This window comes from Anser anser, assembly GCF_964211835.1.
Source record: "Anser anser genome assembly, chromosome: 5".
NCBI classification, from domain to species: domain Eukaryota; kingdom Metazoa; phylum Chordata; class Aves; order Anseriformes; family Anatidae; genus Anser; species Anser anser.
The window spans coordinates 1,906,510-1,923,993 of NC_139725.1; the positions used below are offsets into that span (position 1 = coordinate 1,906,510).

The 17,484-nt window shown below is 39.2% G+C and overlaps 1 protein-coding gene across 17 annotated transcripts in view; it reads right to left on the minus strand.

Moving 5' to 3' along the window:
* The window catches only part of MICAL2 (microtubule associated monooxygenase, calponin and LIM domain containing 2), a 162,583-nt gene that overhangs the window by 60,704 nt on the left and 84,395 nt on the right, over window positions 1-17,484 (minus strand). For 9 of the 17 annotated variants that reach the window (XM_083839911.1, XM_083839915.1, XM_083839902.1 and 6 more), the window contains 13 exons: window positions 15,645-15,902; window positions 14,740-14,855; window positions 13,414-13,540; window positions 13,092-13,182; window positions 12,852-12,999; window positions 10,467-10,666; window positions 9,971-10,083; window positions 5,812-5,883; window positions 5,079-5,228; window positions 3,811-3,915; window positions 2,091-2,309; window positions 1,726-1,827; window positions 998-1,129 (listed from right to left, as the gene is read on the minus strand). In XM_083839911.1, the coding sequence (XP_083696037.1) occupies window positions 998-1,129; window positions 1,726-1,827; window positions 2,091-2,309; window positions 3,811-3,915; window positions 5,079-5,228; window positions 5,812-5,883; window positions 9,971-10,083; window positions 10,467-10,666; window positions 12,852-12,999; window positions 13,092-13,182; window positions 13,414-13,540; window positions 14,740-14,855; window positions 15,645-15,902 (1,833 nt within the window). The remainder of the gene's footprint in view (window positions 1-997; window positions 1,130-1,725; window positions 1,828-2,090; window positions 2,310-3,810; window positions 3,916-5,078; window positions 5,229-5,811; window positions 5,884-9,970; window positions 10,084-10,466; window positions 10,667-12,851; window positions 13,000-13,091; window positions 13,183-13,413; window positions 13,541-14,739; window positions 14,856-15,644; window positions 15,903-17,484) is intronic. The other 8 variants (XM_083839904.1, XM_083839907.1, XM_083839905.1 and 5 more) reach the window with 6 other exon arrangements.

Below are 17,484 nucleotides of genomic sequence, written 5' to 3' on the forward strand. Positions count from 1 at the left end.
TCTTTTGTGTGTCAGACAGCAAGGCCACCAGCTCCAGCAGTGCCTATGCTGGGTCACAGCAGCCACCTCCAATGCTTCTAGAAACTTGATGTTTCCACCCTGATGTCCACTGCAAGTCTATTCAATACTGCAGTGTTACCAGCCTGCTGCTACATAATCTGGGTGAAGTAAAGGGAACCTGGGCCTTTACTGGCCCTGAAAAGCTGTAAGTTATTCAACTTTCCTCAATTAAAATCCTGAAACAGAGGAGTTAGAAGCCAATGGCATCTCATCTTTCGCACATTAAAACAACACTGGCATAAGTAGTAAGAGCTGAATACCTCTGATTTAAGTATTATCTAATTGCTTTCATTAAGCATATGCACATTTCCTCTGTGTGAAGCCTGCTGTTACACGGAACTATGTTCTGGCAATTAATCCTCAGAAGCAAATTTAAAGTACAAATAAGCAAACAAAGAAAACAACATTAAAGTCTGCCTGTGCCAACAAGCGCTCATACAATTCTAACACACATCCTCCATTTAAAATAAACCGTATGATCCAGGTTCTTCCCTGCAGGCCCAACTGATAGTATTATGAAAAGAAAAATAACCCACAGCACAATTAACCAATCCCATAACATCCAGTTATATGCACACAACATGGAACTCACTCTCTCCTAGGCATATCTGTGGTATTATCCAACAACAGATAATTGCTGTTTATAATTTTAACATTAAAATAAGCAGTGATGCAAAAATTTCTGAATTTAAGTAAAAGTTTTCTCAAGTATTTACCCTGTTCTTCAGCTTTATACCCAAACTACTTTTAGTGTTGACTTTCCTCTTACAAACATGCAAAATTAACAACAGCGAAGAAAGTAAAGTTTAATTTGTATGTGAAATACAAACTATCCAATAGATCCACTGTGCAAAGGCAGCACCTTCCATCCAAGCTATTTCTCAAGCAACTTTAGCACAAGTTTGGATTTTACAGGAAAAATCTGTTAATAGAGTACCTGTCTAGAAGGAAGCGCAGGGGAAGTTGAACCTACAGATGACGGAGGACAGGCAGCAGCTGAATCATGAGGTAGAAGGCAACAGGGAGTTGGGGGCTGAGAATGGGATAAGCCTTTAGTAGGTAGCTTACTCTGTGTAGAGCAGAAACAGAGGAGAGTTATCCAACAGAGAGTGACATTAGCACAGGTTAAGAGAGTAATTCACAGTCATGCACCAAAAAAAAAATAAAAAATAGATAATGACTACGATTTTCCACCGTTCTTTACTTCTTCATAGTGAGGAGCCATGGAAATCATCATGGCAAAACCTTCACATCAAATAGTATTACTGTACTCAATTTTCTTGCAAAATTGATTGCAGCGGGCACCAAGGTAACATAGCACTGGGAGAAAGCATAACAAAACTCTAAATGCCAAATTTTGCTGAGAGCTACTGCTTACCAGTTCCTTAGAAACTACAAGCTACCTGTGTACACTTACATGCAACATGTGGTGTATTTTAAGTACTCTGACTAGTTCTATGATTTAGATTATGTTTTACCTCAATTAAATTATGCAATAATATTTAAAGCTTTTTAGCAGTTTCAGTAGAATCCAAATGACTCTTCAGATCTGCCCAGGATGAAAAGAAAATTAAAAACAAAACCATGGCAATCTTTTTTCCCCCATGAATTCTCAGATATGTCTTCTAACTCAGCAATTCTGCAGGTGCAAAACCTAATATTCACCTTTGGAAACTCCATGTATCCAAACATTGAGGCAAGATGTGCTGCTTTCTCTTTAATGTTCTTTTTATGGAATTCTCTATTTGCTATGGTCTGAGCTCTTTTCTGCAGTAAGAGCCAGGAAAGGAAAGCCAAGTAGAGGAAAGCCAAGGAGAAGGAGAAAGCGAAGGAGAAAGCGAAGAAAGAGAGAGAGATTTCAGTCAATGTTATACATCTCATCAGAATACAGCAAGTATGCAAGAAGTGTTTTTATTGTCTTAATATAACCTAAAATCAACAGAGAAAATGCCAGCATATCCAGGGAAAATACAGTATACAGATTAATATATGTGGTTAAGAGAGAGAAAGGAAAAGAATTTGCTTGTCACCTGTTTCATTTTTTCCTCCAGGTTCTGAAGACGCTTAAGCACTCCAGAGAGTACAAATGCAGTGGAACAGGCAGATGCAAGATTTTCAGAGGTTTCTGACAGACTGGGCCGGGTATCTGTTTTTTCTACAGTCTTTGGTCTCCTGGCCATATGATCAGAACCATTTAAAGACTGTTTGGGTTCCCTGACCTCGTGTTCAGTTCTAGCTACCACCTGAAACTGGGAAACACTTGAAGTGAGAAAAAAGTCTGCTTTCTGCACTACCATGCAGTATATTCAGCTTTTAAGGATGCTTCCAAAAGCGCAGCACAGTCATGCACTGAACAAGAAATGAGATGTTATCCTAGATCTCCCTGGATCCCCTGGATCTCCTGGATCCTGTGGATCTCTCCACACTATCTACTGCAAGTGTACTACTCATGTCCATGCACTGAAATACATTGGTGCTACATAACTTACAAAGGTCTTCACATCCTTCTTGAGTTTTGCCTCAGTTTTTAATGAATAACCCCAGACAGCATTAGTGGAGAAGAACGTGACAATGTCTCATTCTAGGGTTTTGTTTGTTTTTAGAGCAAACTTCTGTTTTAGCATCACATCTACCTGAAACTAGTCGATCAAACTGTAAAAATACCAACAGTAGTCCCTGGCATAATCCTTGATCTAGTGTGGCATGAGTTGAGATATAATGCTTTTCAGATTTGGAGCACTTTCTGAGGAGCTCAGAATGGGTCTCTGAATTTCTATCTTTATATGAAATAGTTTTTGAAGTAAATAAAACAGCCGGACCAGTTCAGCTTTGCTAAATTCAGTCTTAAAAACGACCTTCCAGTTGTTTTTTTTCATAACAGTTTTCTACTTCATCCCATTGGTCCAATTCAAATCAATACAAACTTTCCAAAATCTTCGGAATTAGAATTAAGAAAAACTAATTCCAATCAACTTGCAGTGTGCTCTTGATGTTACAGAACAGCACATCTGCCTTTAAAATAATAATTCTCAAACAGTTCATGAATATACAGTTTTCATCAAGCTGACCTGGAGATTTCCACATGCAATACAGATGCAAGAGTAGTCTGCGGCAAAATGAGAAGACCACTACAGAATATTTACTGCAATTGAAAATTTTAATTTAAAGTGATTATCAACATTATTTGATACAAGATTGCTTGCTTTAGAAATGCTAAGAGGAAAAATTAAACCAAGTACTCAAAAATTTTGCCCCAAGTATATGATGCTGCACAATGAAGTAGAAAACCTGGGCATTAATACGAGATTTTTCAATGCTCAAGCCTTTAGCTTAGACATTTTGCCAGTTTTCTCACAGTGGAAAACTCCCTTTGCCTTATCATTCATTACAACAGCACAAAGCATCAAGTACATGCACAGAAAATTGTCAGCTATTGCTGTACTTTTCCTGCATGCTAAACACAATTTGGATACTAGATGTGATAACATGGAGATCAACACCTCTAGGTTTTTATGGTTCTTTCCATGCAGCTACTGATTCTTGCAAACATTTTTCTCACCTGGTTAAGCAGGTATAAAACAATGTTAAGCTTTAATGCAATTTTCACAATTCTCAGCTAAATGTATCTGTTAACTCCGCAGATTATATCCAATTATCATTTTATAGATTCTGTAGTAACACAATAACATTGATTTCCCAGCAGTAAGAGGAATGATATGACTGTGAGGTGTTATCTACATGAGTTCCTACCTGCCTTTTTGGTTGAGGTGGAAGAAGATTTGGATCCTTAGGTTTAGCAAAGCGAGGATTAACAGGAGAGTCAGAAGAGACCAGGGCTGGTCTATCTATTTGCTCCTTGTAAAGCATTTTTAAATTATGAAGACAGAGTGGGAAAAAAAGAGACAGTAAATAGGATTCTAAGATCTTCTGAGGCAGAAAGAAATAAAAGCTGCTTTTAAAGAAACAGTATTACAGAGCTTAATCAACATGCTTTGCAGATTTTTGTCCCCTACTCATTTTTATCAACCCTTTTACCATCAAAGATGTACCTAAAATTCAAAAAATTCAGTGTTCATAGAGAGGCTATAATCGGAAGGTAATAATGCGACAAGGTTTCCTTGAACATGGACAAGCAAAGTTCTGCTCAGTTATGACATGCAGAAATCTCAGAGCACAGACAAGTAGCTGGAAAGAGTGCAAACAGCAACGGTTCCTAGACTGGGAAAGTCACTTGACATCTATAAAGCCTACACTTTTTGAGGACTTAAGTATGTAAACAAACAAATGCATACAAGCACAAAGAATTAAGAAAGCCACCACCCTTGACAAAACTTTGACACCTTGCATATCCTTCCTTCAGATCTTTCAGGTGACAGATCTGAATTTGTTTGACTTACCAAGCCAACTCATTGGCTTAAGTGTGATTTGGGGATTATCATTGTTACCATGACAGCACAGGATTATTTTAAAACAGCGCCAGCATTAACAACAAACCATGAAAGTGCTGTGAAACGTTCAGACATATTCTACTATGCCTTCCTTAGGAATGAAAATAAAAGCTGGACATATCTTCCAAAGGATGAGGTTCCCTTCCTATGCTTTCTTTAAATGTTCTACAAAGGAAGAGTCTGCAGGGTATTTAGTTACCTTTACTCACAAAGTACAGGAAAAAAAAAGTTCTTCTGCAATACCACATACAGCCAGACTCCTACACAAAGGAGAAATCCTACAGACTGGTTTACAAGAGATTTCCAGTCTCTGCAATTCCACACAATATTAATATGCACTATAATACAGCATATTGAAATGCAGTTATCTATATATTATTTAGTTATATTTGTTCCCGCAAAATTAAGATGAATACCCTTTAATTTGCATAAAGAATTAAAAACAAGGAAAGAAAACCCTATCCAAACATCTAACAGATCCACTTTTTTTCCCCCTGAGATCTGCATCACGTTCACAAGGAGAGACTACCGTTTAATTTCAGAAATGACTTATGTTCATCTATTACCTACCTGCCTCCGAAAAATTGTATTTGGAGCATTCTCTTCAAACTTGGCCAACAGCTGAGTTGCCATTGATTTAACTTTATTCTGGTTCATTCCTTCTTTGCTATCATTCTGTTCTTTCCCAGCACTTGTCGCTTGGCTTGAAAAGCCTGAAGCCTGCAAGAAAACAACAGACTATGTTTTTCCTCAAGTTTACCTATGAGGCTCGTGAAGAGAGAAAATGACATCCTTACAAGCCAATGATGAAAGGAAATATAGTCCACAGCATATTAAAAATGACACTGCTTAGCATGCAAAATTCACTGAAAAATTATTTTCTTTGGTCCCAGAGCACAGTAAAAAGGGAACATGCATCAGTAATAGGGATGACAAAGCAGAGAGTCAAAAAGGTAACTAAATCAGAGAGAGTGGACAGAAAATACAAGCTCTTCAAACAGAAATTGTTCAAATAACTGAGTTGGAAGGAATAAAACAAACAAACACACCTATACCTTACACATTCTTGGGTCAGAAAAAAAACTGGTGTGATTTACATAATGCTCTTATCTCTGCCAAATTATTTCAGTATGTTTAGCTTGTTTTCCACACACAGAACAGAGCATTCAAAGTTTGAAGGTGACAGGCTTTTTATTCCTACCAAGCACAAAAGGCCAAGTCCCAGCCCCCCAACTTCCACTGCCTCCTCAGCTCTGGTGCTTATCCAAGAACTGGGTATGTGTAGACACTGCTCAGCACTAACCTCCTCAAAGACACCAAAAAGACCTTTTCGACGTCTTTTGTTAGTCTCATTTTCTTCTGTTTTCCCTTCAACCTGAAACAGTAAAGCAAAACTAAGTATATGCATTACTATAACAGCTACCAAATTTATTCAATCTGTTCTTTCCCAGGCATTAGATCCACAACCAGGTAAGTGTGGTCTTGTGGTCTGGCCTCTGTTAAATACCATGACCATGGGTGAGCAGTGCCAGTGCACCCCTCGTTAGGCCCCCCAGCTCAGCAGGATCGCTCCTTGCACAAGAAGCCCTGCTGGCAGTAGTCATGTATGTAACAGCAGCCCTAACTGGGAGCTCCTACTGGGCTCTGCTGGGGAAAAACCTACACTTTGTTCAACAGAGGACCTGCAAGCCTTGTGTTTGCCTATTCCTCCTTAAGTACCGATGACTTCGTAATTCATAAAGCATTAGCACACTCTTGAAGAAAAAGGCATTTGAGCATCAGTTATTCTGTGAATTTTAATCTACACTACATTGGTTTCCAGATAAATATGACAATCCAAGAAAACTCACTCTTCCACTATAGCTCTGCATCTCTTTCAACTCAGATATCTGCATGCAGACCACGTTTTCATAGTGCAAACATGTCCTTTTTTTTGGAGCAATTGTTGTCTGCCTCAAACGTCCATCTCTCTTGCAGGGTTCCCCTTCCCAACTCTGGTTTTACACAGTAGTACTTAAGCAAGCAACCAGCCTATTTTGTGCTCAAGCTATGTATGAAGCTATGCATGTATGCCGTCATTTTACTGGAAATTACACAAACAAACAATATTTCACACTCAGTTTGCATGAACTTGCAAAATAGTCAATACTTAAAAATTTGTGTCTTTCCTTATTAAATTCAGTCTTTAAGAGATGGCACAATTTATGTAGTTATGACATGGGGGCTTTTTGTCTTGTAAATGTCATGTTAGTTTATATTTTATGAACAATAAACCACATTCCACTTATTTGCATTTGCCCACACTGCAACTCAATGACTGCTCAGCTAATTAAAACAACAACAAAAAAAGAATAAGGAGACAAAGATCAAAGAATACAGGCTTTCTTTTTACATATACACTGTTTATAATAAATCATTATGCAGTGAATAGAAGTAATCTCAAACATCTTCTGGGCAAATACCGAAAGAATCAGAGGACAATATTTTGATTACTTCACATGCTTTGGTACGCTGTCTTTCAAGCACCAGCTCTCAGTAATCCAGTTTTACACTACCTATGATCATTAGTCTACCACGAAAAAGTGAACAGCATAACAACACAATGTATTCTGCATAATAATCTGTACCACATAAAAGCAGAATTTGTCTAAGTGAATGAAGTAAACAAGATGTTGCCTTTCAGAAGCAACATAAAGGACTTTTATTAACTTATTTACAAAGAAGTGAATAACAAAGCAATTTAATTGCCTAGCAAAACTCCAAGAAAGAGGATTGTGCCCTTTGTTGTATAAACACCTCGATTCATTTCTTAGTCCGGAGCACAGGAAATCTCAGTTCCTCGCAAACTCTGCTGACACTGGTAGGAAAATGGAAAACATTACCGAGACCTGTAGAGGCTGCCAGGGCGGCTACTGCCACACCAGCTCCAGCCTCCGCTTCCTGTTCTCTCACCAGTCACACCCAGATAAGGATCCCCTGTCTAACCAGATAAAAGAACAAACTGGATGGTGCAGAGAGTTCAGGAAGCGACACATGACACTACGTTACCCCAGGTGGGTTTGGACTTTCTGTGATACACGAGTGCTCTCCTACTGTCATACCTGGATAGTGCTCAACACCACTCTGTGCAGGGCAAAGAACCACAGCACTGAAGCCACAGCCATACTTTAACTCACACAGTTGCTTTCCAAGGAGCCTCATTTCCCAGATAGTTTCTGACGGTTATGGCATTTGCAAATCTCTGTCCGAACTTGATCAGTGTACTTCTTGCCAAGCTTCATGTCCCGCCCATGACAAGGCTGCAAAGCCTCATATAAAGTAAGCGGCCTTGATAGTCTCACTCCCCAAGCTGATTTGCAAAATATTGCTTCCCCTTCTCCTTTCAAACGAGCCCCTGTGGTGTGAAACCAAAGGGGCCCATCAGGCAAGTTACCTCATGCTTTCATGTAGTGCCAAGAACTACACCTCCTGTTATGAGACAAGACATATTTCATGACAGGAGGTTAGTCAGAGGGCTGTATGCTTTAGTAATGGAAAGCTTTCCCCACTACCAAAAGTCTATTTACTTCTGCAAATAACTCAGAGAAAAATAATAATATTGTGGTCATGAAAAAAAAAGTTTTTCTTCTAAAGAAGTCACCCACAAGAAAAGGCAATGTTTATTTTGCCTATTTAGTTTCTCACTGCTTGGTTAGCTGGGAAACGTGTCACTTTGTTTTGTGTGTATGTGGGTGGCAGGGAAAAGTTATTTCCTCACAAGGATATATGAGGTTACTGGGCAGCTGACTGTCCATTGGTTTTGAAAGTATGTTTGGGGATGGAAAAAATTTGAGATGTAAGTTAACTCTAGGAAATATTTGGAAATTCTCAAGTAGTTTTTCAGACGATTGAGAAGAACAAAAACAACAACAACAAAAAAAATCAATCCACATTTCTACTGCGACTGAAAAGGTAAGATAGCAACGAATTTAAAGAGCAACATATTAAAAACATTGAGACATGTAGTACATACATGTACACCTGTAAGGACACCAAACAAAAACGAGTAGGAAAAGTGTATTTTTGCAGGCAAAAATTAAGAGTATTTGCACTGACAAATACTGAATGAAGGAAACAAAGATCAACAACAACAACAACCCACAACAACTAACTTAACTTCTGCATATCCCAGGAAACTCGAAACCTGGAACAGTTTTGCATTAAGCTGTATTTCAGAAAACACGCAAGTTAAATTCATTCTGGTGGAGGAGTATGGGCTGCTGTCTAACTCGTGTTGGTTAATCTGCATCAGTTGGATTAGAGCAGTCTCAGAGAGACACTGCTGCCTCAGAGGCAAGTTTTGCAGACACTCCCCATTTAAAATTAAGTTAAAATGAATGTAGGTTTGGCTGTGAAAGCGAAGCCCCTCCTTAAGGTCTCCCTTCAGCAGAGGCCCAAGTTAATGAATAGACAGAGTGTGAAAGTTTATTACTGAATAATTTAATTACAGTAACTTTTAAATTAAATCATACAAAACTTTTGAAGTTATAATCCATTCAGAAATACAAAAACAATACTCCCACTGCACACAACCCTATGTCAGAAAGTATTAATTCCAGTCTCCATACCCCTTCAAAGCCCTGTAATCTTTAATTGCAACATGTACAGGCATGGATTCGTTTCATACAAGGACATAAACAGGGCATGTCAGTAAGTTTTCATTAATATGTGACAGGGAGAGAAAAGTACATGGGTATGTATGAATAGATCATTATCTCAGTCATGTTAGTCAGTCTTGCCCATTGTTTGTCACCCTTGCAGGCTTTATATTTATATATCTAGAAGAGTTTGAAGGGCTCTCAATAGCCATACCCAGGGAAATTGCAGACTTTCTTTCAAAACAACCAGAAAAAAAACACCCCCACAAAAAAATATACACTTAGCATCTAGCATTACACAAAACCTCCTAAAATGCCTTTTGAAAAAATTCCAGAAAGAAAATACAAGAGACAATACAGGTAAGAGAGCCAAGATCTCAAACATTTAAAGTTGAAAACCGCAATTTATAAACACACCAAATAAAACATCCTCCTCCCCTTCCTTTTATCTTCGCTGAAGAAGATTGACATGGAGAATTAATACAATTTCTCCCCAAGTACACAGAAATTCTCACTGAGATTAGAGAAACTTGCATTCACAGAGAATGCTTAACTGTGTTTATTATTAATGCTTCAGCAATTTGACACTGACAATAATTCAGTTTTATCATTACAAACACCATAAGGACTGAGTACTTGCATGTGTGTTATTTTTGTTTACTCTGGAATCTTATTTTACTTTTTTTTAATATGAGCACAAAATCTCCTTCTACAGGTCTTTTAATACTAGGATATATAAAACCCCCTTGTTTCTGAACCTGAAAGTTTATTTTCGTCTCTTTAAAAGACAAAAAGATATAGGGCAAGCCTTTCTTCACAGCTTACCTTCGGTACTCGTTTTCTTGGTAAAGTTAAATTGATGTAATTATTAAAGATGAAATTTGATGATTTTGCTGAACAAAGATCATTATTTTCTCCATTTCGCTTGTCCCCAGCATCTGTTCAGAAAAAAAAAATCATACAAGGTGTGGGGTGACTTTTTAAAAGAGGAAGAGAAACACCAAGGAATGGACATGACTTAGGCTGTCATCCTTACAAGAGGATGACCTGATACATTAACTTAATGATTTCAAGCAACAGTTATCCAACTGCTTCTGTTCTCTGAAACCACCAACGGCCTCCAAAACCCTGGTCTCCCATCAAGTTTTTCCCCTCTTTCCTTTTCTAGGGGCAAGGTAACTATTGCAGACACGTTCACGTGCCAGAATCACTCAGCTGGGAAGGGGCTCTTGGCTCAGAAGCAGTGCCTGTGAGCAGCCTCTATGAAGTGCTCCCATTCCCCATACCTGGGAGAACTCGGTGCCGTCTGGATTCAGCTTACCTACTGCCTGCAGAGGTGTGCCCCTGAAAAGCTCGTAAAACTTGGAGAGGTACATGACCATACTGAGCTTGTCGGGCTCCCCAGCTGATCCCACCTCCTTCCCTGTAGTCACAGGGGGGATCCCAAATTCCCGCTCAGCAACATCAAATGCCAGTTGGTTGTTTTTGACAACGTCTTCTTCATTCAGAGCATCAAAGTCTCTGTAGGGAGAACACACCGGCATCAGCGGCCGTTTGCTGCCTGCTGACCTTAGAAACACACAGCGCTTCCTTGCGTGTTGGAGGGGTGCAGGACAGCACCACGAGAGAGGGCATGGGTGTTTCACCAGGTCAAAGCTACAGAGTCTAAAAGTAAGAGCATCAATATGAGTTTTCTTATGAAAAAGCGTAGCTTTACCAAAAGGGTCATTTAAAAGCTATTTCACGGGACAGGATTTTGATGTAGTCTCAGAAAAAAGGATTCCCTTATTTATGAAAAAAAACAATTCCTCCTCTGAAGTGCTAATAAACCTCTTTACTCTCCAAATACAGCTGTGCTACTACAAATTTCACCTGTTAGCAATTGGTTCTTCAGTTTTTATTAGTTCTATAAAGCACCAAAAGCCATGAGTAGTAAATTTACACTAGCATTTTAGAAAACAAACGTGATATACGTGTGTGCATGTACACACACGCAGGCACTACATTTCTTTTTAAGGCATTACACACACAGTTTGAACGAGGAGCTCCTGTCTACGTCAACCAGATTTATTAGTGCACTAAATAAGTATCACACATCTGGAACTGCATTACCCATTCTCTAATCCATTTTCTATGGGACTTATTTTAAGACTCCAATCCCTTGAACAGCTTCCAAAATTCATGATTAAAATAAACACGTGAATAAAGTACAAAGCTCCAGGCAGGGTAGTTTCTCTCTCCTCATAAGGAGTGTGAGCTTTTGAACCCCCCAAAGAATCTCTCTCTTCCCACCACCCCTCAGGCCTGCTTCTGGAGCCAGGGGGTGCAGGCAGCCCTCTGCCCCAGCACTGCCTCCTGCCGGGCCTGCCTGGCTCTCATCTGGCCAAGTCCTTCAGCAGTCCCGTTTAACACAAAAAGCCAATGAGACCAAACACAATGTTAATAAAACAGCAGGATGTCTGTTAGCTCAGGAAGATAAATCTATCAGCTTTCTAGAAAGCATTGTTTAAGAGGCATACTTTCCACACACAAAGATCAATTTGCTTTCTACACTGTCTTCTGTGGCAACAAAACCATTCATAACCCTCATTTTTTAAAAATAACCTGAGGAAGAAAAAAATAAAGAAAACAACCAAGAAAATTTTCTTACAAGGCTAGCACGTCCGCACGTCCTCAGGCAAAGCTATACAAAGAAGTACCCTGGGCATCATTCCTTTTTTTTTTTTCATCCCACACACTATCATACCTCATGAAAAAGTTCAGTAATTTCTTTCATTTATCCACTGTAAAGGGAGGCTGACAATAATTCATCCACAAGTCCTAAATCTGTGGGTGACTAACCTATATAGGAAGGCAAGAAAATGCATCCAGTGCATTTTGGAGACCCGGGACAGGACAGAAGAGTGGCCTCGCTATAGATATCATCAAGCAGGCCCAGTAACCCACTGCCAGCAATGGCCATTCCTGCCATCTGTTACACATCAACCCTCCTGTATCTAACTGAAAAACCTTGGAAAACATTCATATATAAGAAGTCAGGCCTTGTACAGTGAGGACCCCTGAATCACAGTAAAAGGGCAGATGCTGGCACAGGTTCAATCCCTAAAGCAGTTAATTTTCAAGGGCCGTCCCTTGTTGCACAGCACTCTTCTGGATAGAGAGCTGTGCAAAGCTGCCACTTCCCACGGCACCTCTGCGGCCCAAGGTTTGTCTACACTACTATTGTCGCAACCACTACAGCTCGTCAAGGACAACTCATTTAAGACTCATCCAGGTATTTTTGGAACTCATGACAGTGCCATTATGGCTGTGGTTTTAAGCATACCCTAAAAAACAGTCTTCAGGGACCTAGGAATACAATTCTCACATTCTGCAAGCATTGCAATTTTTGTTTTAAATAACCATGTGACTCCCACAAACATGATCAAAAGTCATAAGGTTCAAAGCCTTCCTGGCTTTTTAAAAGCATATATATTTCATTTTAAATGGCATGCAAGGACATGCACAGAAAAAAAAAAAAGGCAAAGCAAAACCAACCCCATTTTCCTGTCCCCCAAAGCCAGCCATGGGTGTGCATTCCCTTGCAAAAAAACAAACAACTGAAGGAAACTGTAGACTGTCATTGTTATTCTGGCTGCTCTTACACTATACTTCGTTGAATACTTAATATACACTACACTTAACAAAATCTACAGATGCCACTTACATGAGGTCAGGTCTGAAGTGATGGATAATTGCACACAGTGCAAGGCCACTTTTCCAGGAGGTAGTCAGGTCTGTGACGCTAACATTACGGTACCCTTCTGTCTGTTTCTGACACCAGGTCAACAGCTTGTTAGGCCGAATATCCGACTCTGCAGTTAGTTGAGATCAAACATTTCAATCAGTTTTTTTATGCTCAGAAAACTCCAAATATTAAGCCACACAAACATGAGATGTCACATACCATGTCTTGAGAGATTCACAGATCTTCTAATGGAGCTTACTCTTTCAAGAGGACATTGCTGTAACTCATTGGTAACAAATAACTGTCTCACCTACAAATAAAAGTGATTTGTAACACAACATCAGAATTGCTTGGAGGAAGAAAAAAGATAATTTCTTTCTAGGTTAACTTTATCAACAGATGGATCTGAACTAAGGAATCTCCTGAAGATCTTGTTTATGCACTACTTGTGGCTGTATATCTCGTGGGAGAATCAAAAACAAAAACAAACACAAAAGAACAGGCATCTGTGATTTTACAAACAAGCCTTTTAAGCACTGACCTGGTGAGGTCGAACACAGCTTGAGTTCAAGTTCGGGTATCTTGTTCCTGGGTCAATGGTATACTGGTCAAAGTTCTTGTTAATATTTTCAGGTGTGGTCTGAGGCAAGAGTCGATAAATGCTTTCTCTTATAAAGAAAAAAGATGCAAAAGATAGTGATTATAACATATTTATTATTTTATGAGTATCTTATTTTTTTGCAGTTACCTGAACCTTTATTTTGAATTCTGCCAGGACAAGCATCATGCACTACACGTATAATGCATCCACACCATTTCTTATCCCTGCTCAGCAAGAGAAGGATGCCAGACAGAAAAAGGACAACAAAAAGACAGACTTAGAACTTATACCCATATTTTCCTGAGGCAGGAAGAGAGCAAGAAGAAGAGAAAGAAGAAAAATTTAAAAGGAGGTTACATCATACAGTCATCTGCTTTTGCTTTAACCTTCACCCAAGGAGTAACTTCTTTACCACATAACAGCACTAAATTCTACAATTCCTATAACCACCACAGCGTTTTTTATTATGCTGTTCAATTTCCCATTTGGGACTATGCTGTGTTTGAGTCATCCCACACGCTTCTATCTTAAAACTCCTCAAAGAACTGTACTTAGTAATGCTCCTACTTGCATTACCACAACCATGACTATTTCTACTGCGTATCTGCCCCTAAAACAGCAGGGCAGCTGCCGTAAGGACCCAAGTCAGCAACTTCAACCACTGACCATGGCCACACCAGGATTACTGGTGTAGTTAACAACAGGATTTTGCTCTGTTCAAAAAGACATTACACAGAGAAGCTTATGATTTGGCATTAAAGCAATTCATCTTTGCCACGTATTTATCAATCAAAATAAAGAGGGTGCCAATTGCTAAAATGTAAAGTTAAAATGACAGATACCATTTATGAAGGTCATTGGTTTTAAAGTATTTGTTTATACATGTTTCAGGAAAAAACATTTTTTTCCTAATTAAAAATACAGGTGCTGAGATGGTTGAGGGATTAGTGCTTGACAAATAGCTTTGATTTTTTCCACTCAAGTATTATACTTAATTCTAGTCATTCACAATTTAAATTAGTGATTTAGGCCCACATCACACACATTGCTCAATCTCTGTATCAGTGTTCAGGAGCTTACGAAACAACAGCCTAGCGCCATCGTAAATTGTTAGTAACCTAAAAGAAAAGGTAATTTCAACCCGATGCCATTGCAGGGAAGCAAAATATTTCTCCTATTGGCATTTCATCTTCCACTGCCTTCTACCAACACTACAGCTCCTGAAAATGCTTTGAAAGCAACAGAGAAGACAAAGGCAGTACTCACCGTTCAGCAAGGATTTCTAATGGGGGTTTTCCTTGAGCCCAGCTCCGCACCATCCATACAGTATCAAAAGCAGCTAAGAAGCCTCTTGCACAGCCAGTACCCATTGGCCAGAAGGGCTGTAAGAAGCATTTACATTTTAGTTCCTTGTATTTCTTGACGTCTTATTGCAAAAGTAACTTGCCATGTGAATTTGGAGCCTAGGGTTTCATACTGTCTTAGAAAAGCAGGCCAGAAAGAGTTAAAATAAAATCTAACCAACTCTTTTAGTTTTTAGAGGTTTCTCTCCTTCGTGTCTTATTTAAGAAAATACTTTAAAAATATGCTATATTTAAAAACAAGTTTCTTAACTTCATAAGGTAAAGGCTGGGGAAAAAAAAGACTGAATAATCAAAAATCAGTTAAGCTAAAAAAAAGGGGGGGGGAAGGAAGGGAGAATGCTTTTCTTTTCATCTCCTAATGTTGATTTTAACTGATCTTTTCAAACACTTCAGGATGTCACCGTGAGTAAAAGAAATATATATACATTAGCTGTAACATACACTTTTCACTTCAGAAAGAGAACGTATTGAGGCAAAAAGACTGCAGTAAAATTTGGATTAAGTTTTTCCCTCTGATTGAAGTCAGGAGAGTTACACCATGCACCCAAGCTGAGGACACACAGCTCATAGTTTTCAGACAGAAATAAAACTTGGATAAAGCAAAAAAATCTCAGCCAGAGACTGCCAGCCAAGCATTAGTTATGACATGAACTACGGCAAAGAGAAGAGAAAAAATCCTATTCCAAAGAAGGTACCATTGTTTCAGAACATGTAAGAGAAAATAAAGTTTATTTTGCAAGAAAGAAAGAATGCCTAGATTTTAAAAACAAAGAAAAAACACTATTTGGAAGATACCCCTAAATATACCTCAAGTAAACTATCTCCAACAAGTGCCACCAGGAGCTGATGTCTGTGCCTCTCTCTCACCAGTGCAGCATTCTCAGATGCGTACATAGAGGTAAAATCAAACATTGCTACGTCTGGTTGCCCATAGTGATTAATTGCAAAATCCAAGGATGGCAGCTGGTAGTTGGTTGCAAAGTCAGCAGCTTCGCGGGCATAGGACAGCAAATTGCTCTGGTTCACGTTGTCTCCACAGAGGAGCAATTCAGTATCAATATAGTCCTGCAAAACAGAGGCATGCTGAATTAGATACTCCAACTATCCTCTCTGAATTGCAGCATTGAAGTCTCATAGCATCAGAGTGGCAACTGTACATCTCCTGGTATAGAGAACCAAGGGAAATTTGTTATCATCTCTGAGAAGTTAGTACACAAACACAGGTTATTGTACTACCCCAAACAGGAACTCTCTATGCCAATACTGAAAAGCACCTTTATTTACAATAAAAGACGATAGAACCTCCCAGCTCCTCGACTACGGGTTATTTTCATAACTTCTGTGCTATCAAAAGATGTTATCACCATCACCACAGTGCTTCTTCCTGTGTGTGTGCACCCCACATATGAAACCACATGGGAGCAGAAATACCTACATACTGATGTAATAACATGTTGGTCTCAGCCTGAAGGCTTGACTTAATATTTCAGTAACACCACATTTTAACATGGACTATGGAAGTTTTTCTGCTCTTCTGTTTGGGGCTGTTGGTTTTTGTTTTGTTTTTTTTCCAGACAGTGTGGTAAAGGACCCTGCCTTTACAGGTCATTCTACTTAAAGCCAACAATTATTAATAAGGCAGTTTCTATTTACAGCTTAATTGTGGATGAGACCCTAATCGCAGGGATGATGCCACAGAACTGCTGTTAGCCCAGCTGTCTTTAGGCAGATTGTTTTCTTCACTCAGACATGAGTGGCTCAGGGAAACAACTTGCAAGGCCACAGCCCTTCCTCCCCAAACTTCTCACAGCTCTCATGAGGCTATGCCTACCTACAGGCACCAGCCCTTCAACCCCAGAGGCCACCTACTGCTCTCCCATCACCTCTGGGGTGGCCGTCCTTCACCTCTCCCAGCCTGGCTGCTCTATCCTGGAAGCTGGCATCCTCCAAAAATACTGAAAATTGTGGCACCGAGTTAAGTGGTCCCATCAGAAAGAAACCTTTTGATAGCTCCCTACAAACACTTCCTCTGGGAAATTATACTTGACTGTTTTGGCAACATCTTACTTTGCAAGAAAAATTGACTACTACTGCATTTCCTGGAAGAGAAATTTAAACAGTGCCAAAACACTTTCTAGAAACAACAGAAAACAACCTCCCCATCTTAGAGAAGGGAAAAAAAATAAAAGGAAAAAAATGCTTTTCAAAAGGCCTCAGAAATTCCCAAGTACTTTTGAAAGTTCAGAACATTGTATTTATGGACTCTATGATGTTTCATCAACTTTGGAGAATTGGCATTTTAGCCTTGTGTGGATCTTAACACTTCCTTGTTTGCCTCATGAACACTGGACACAGCTGTGCTAGGTTAACCTTTAAATAAATGAGTTTTTTATTTTCTGGTGTGATGACCACACCATGCATTTCCAAGATCCCATTTCGGTCAGTTTCAGAACTGACAAATTTAGGAAGTATCATTTTCAGTTCTCTACAGAAACTTTGTGCTGCCTGAGGGGAAAAAAAAATGTCACTCAACGGAGTAAGATCTAAGTGATCTGAGCTTTAATTAAGTGGCCTAGTAAGTCTATAAACACCTTCTACAACATGTGGCAACATTTATGCAGATGTTCACACTTAGTCTGTGCCAAGT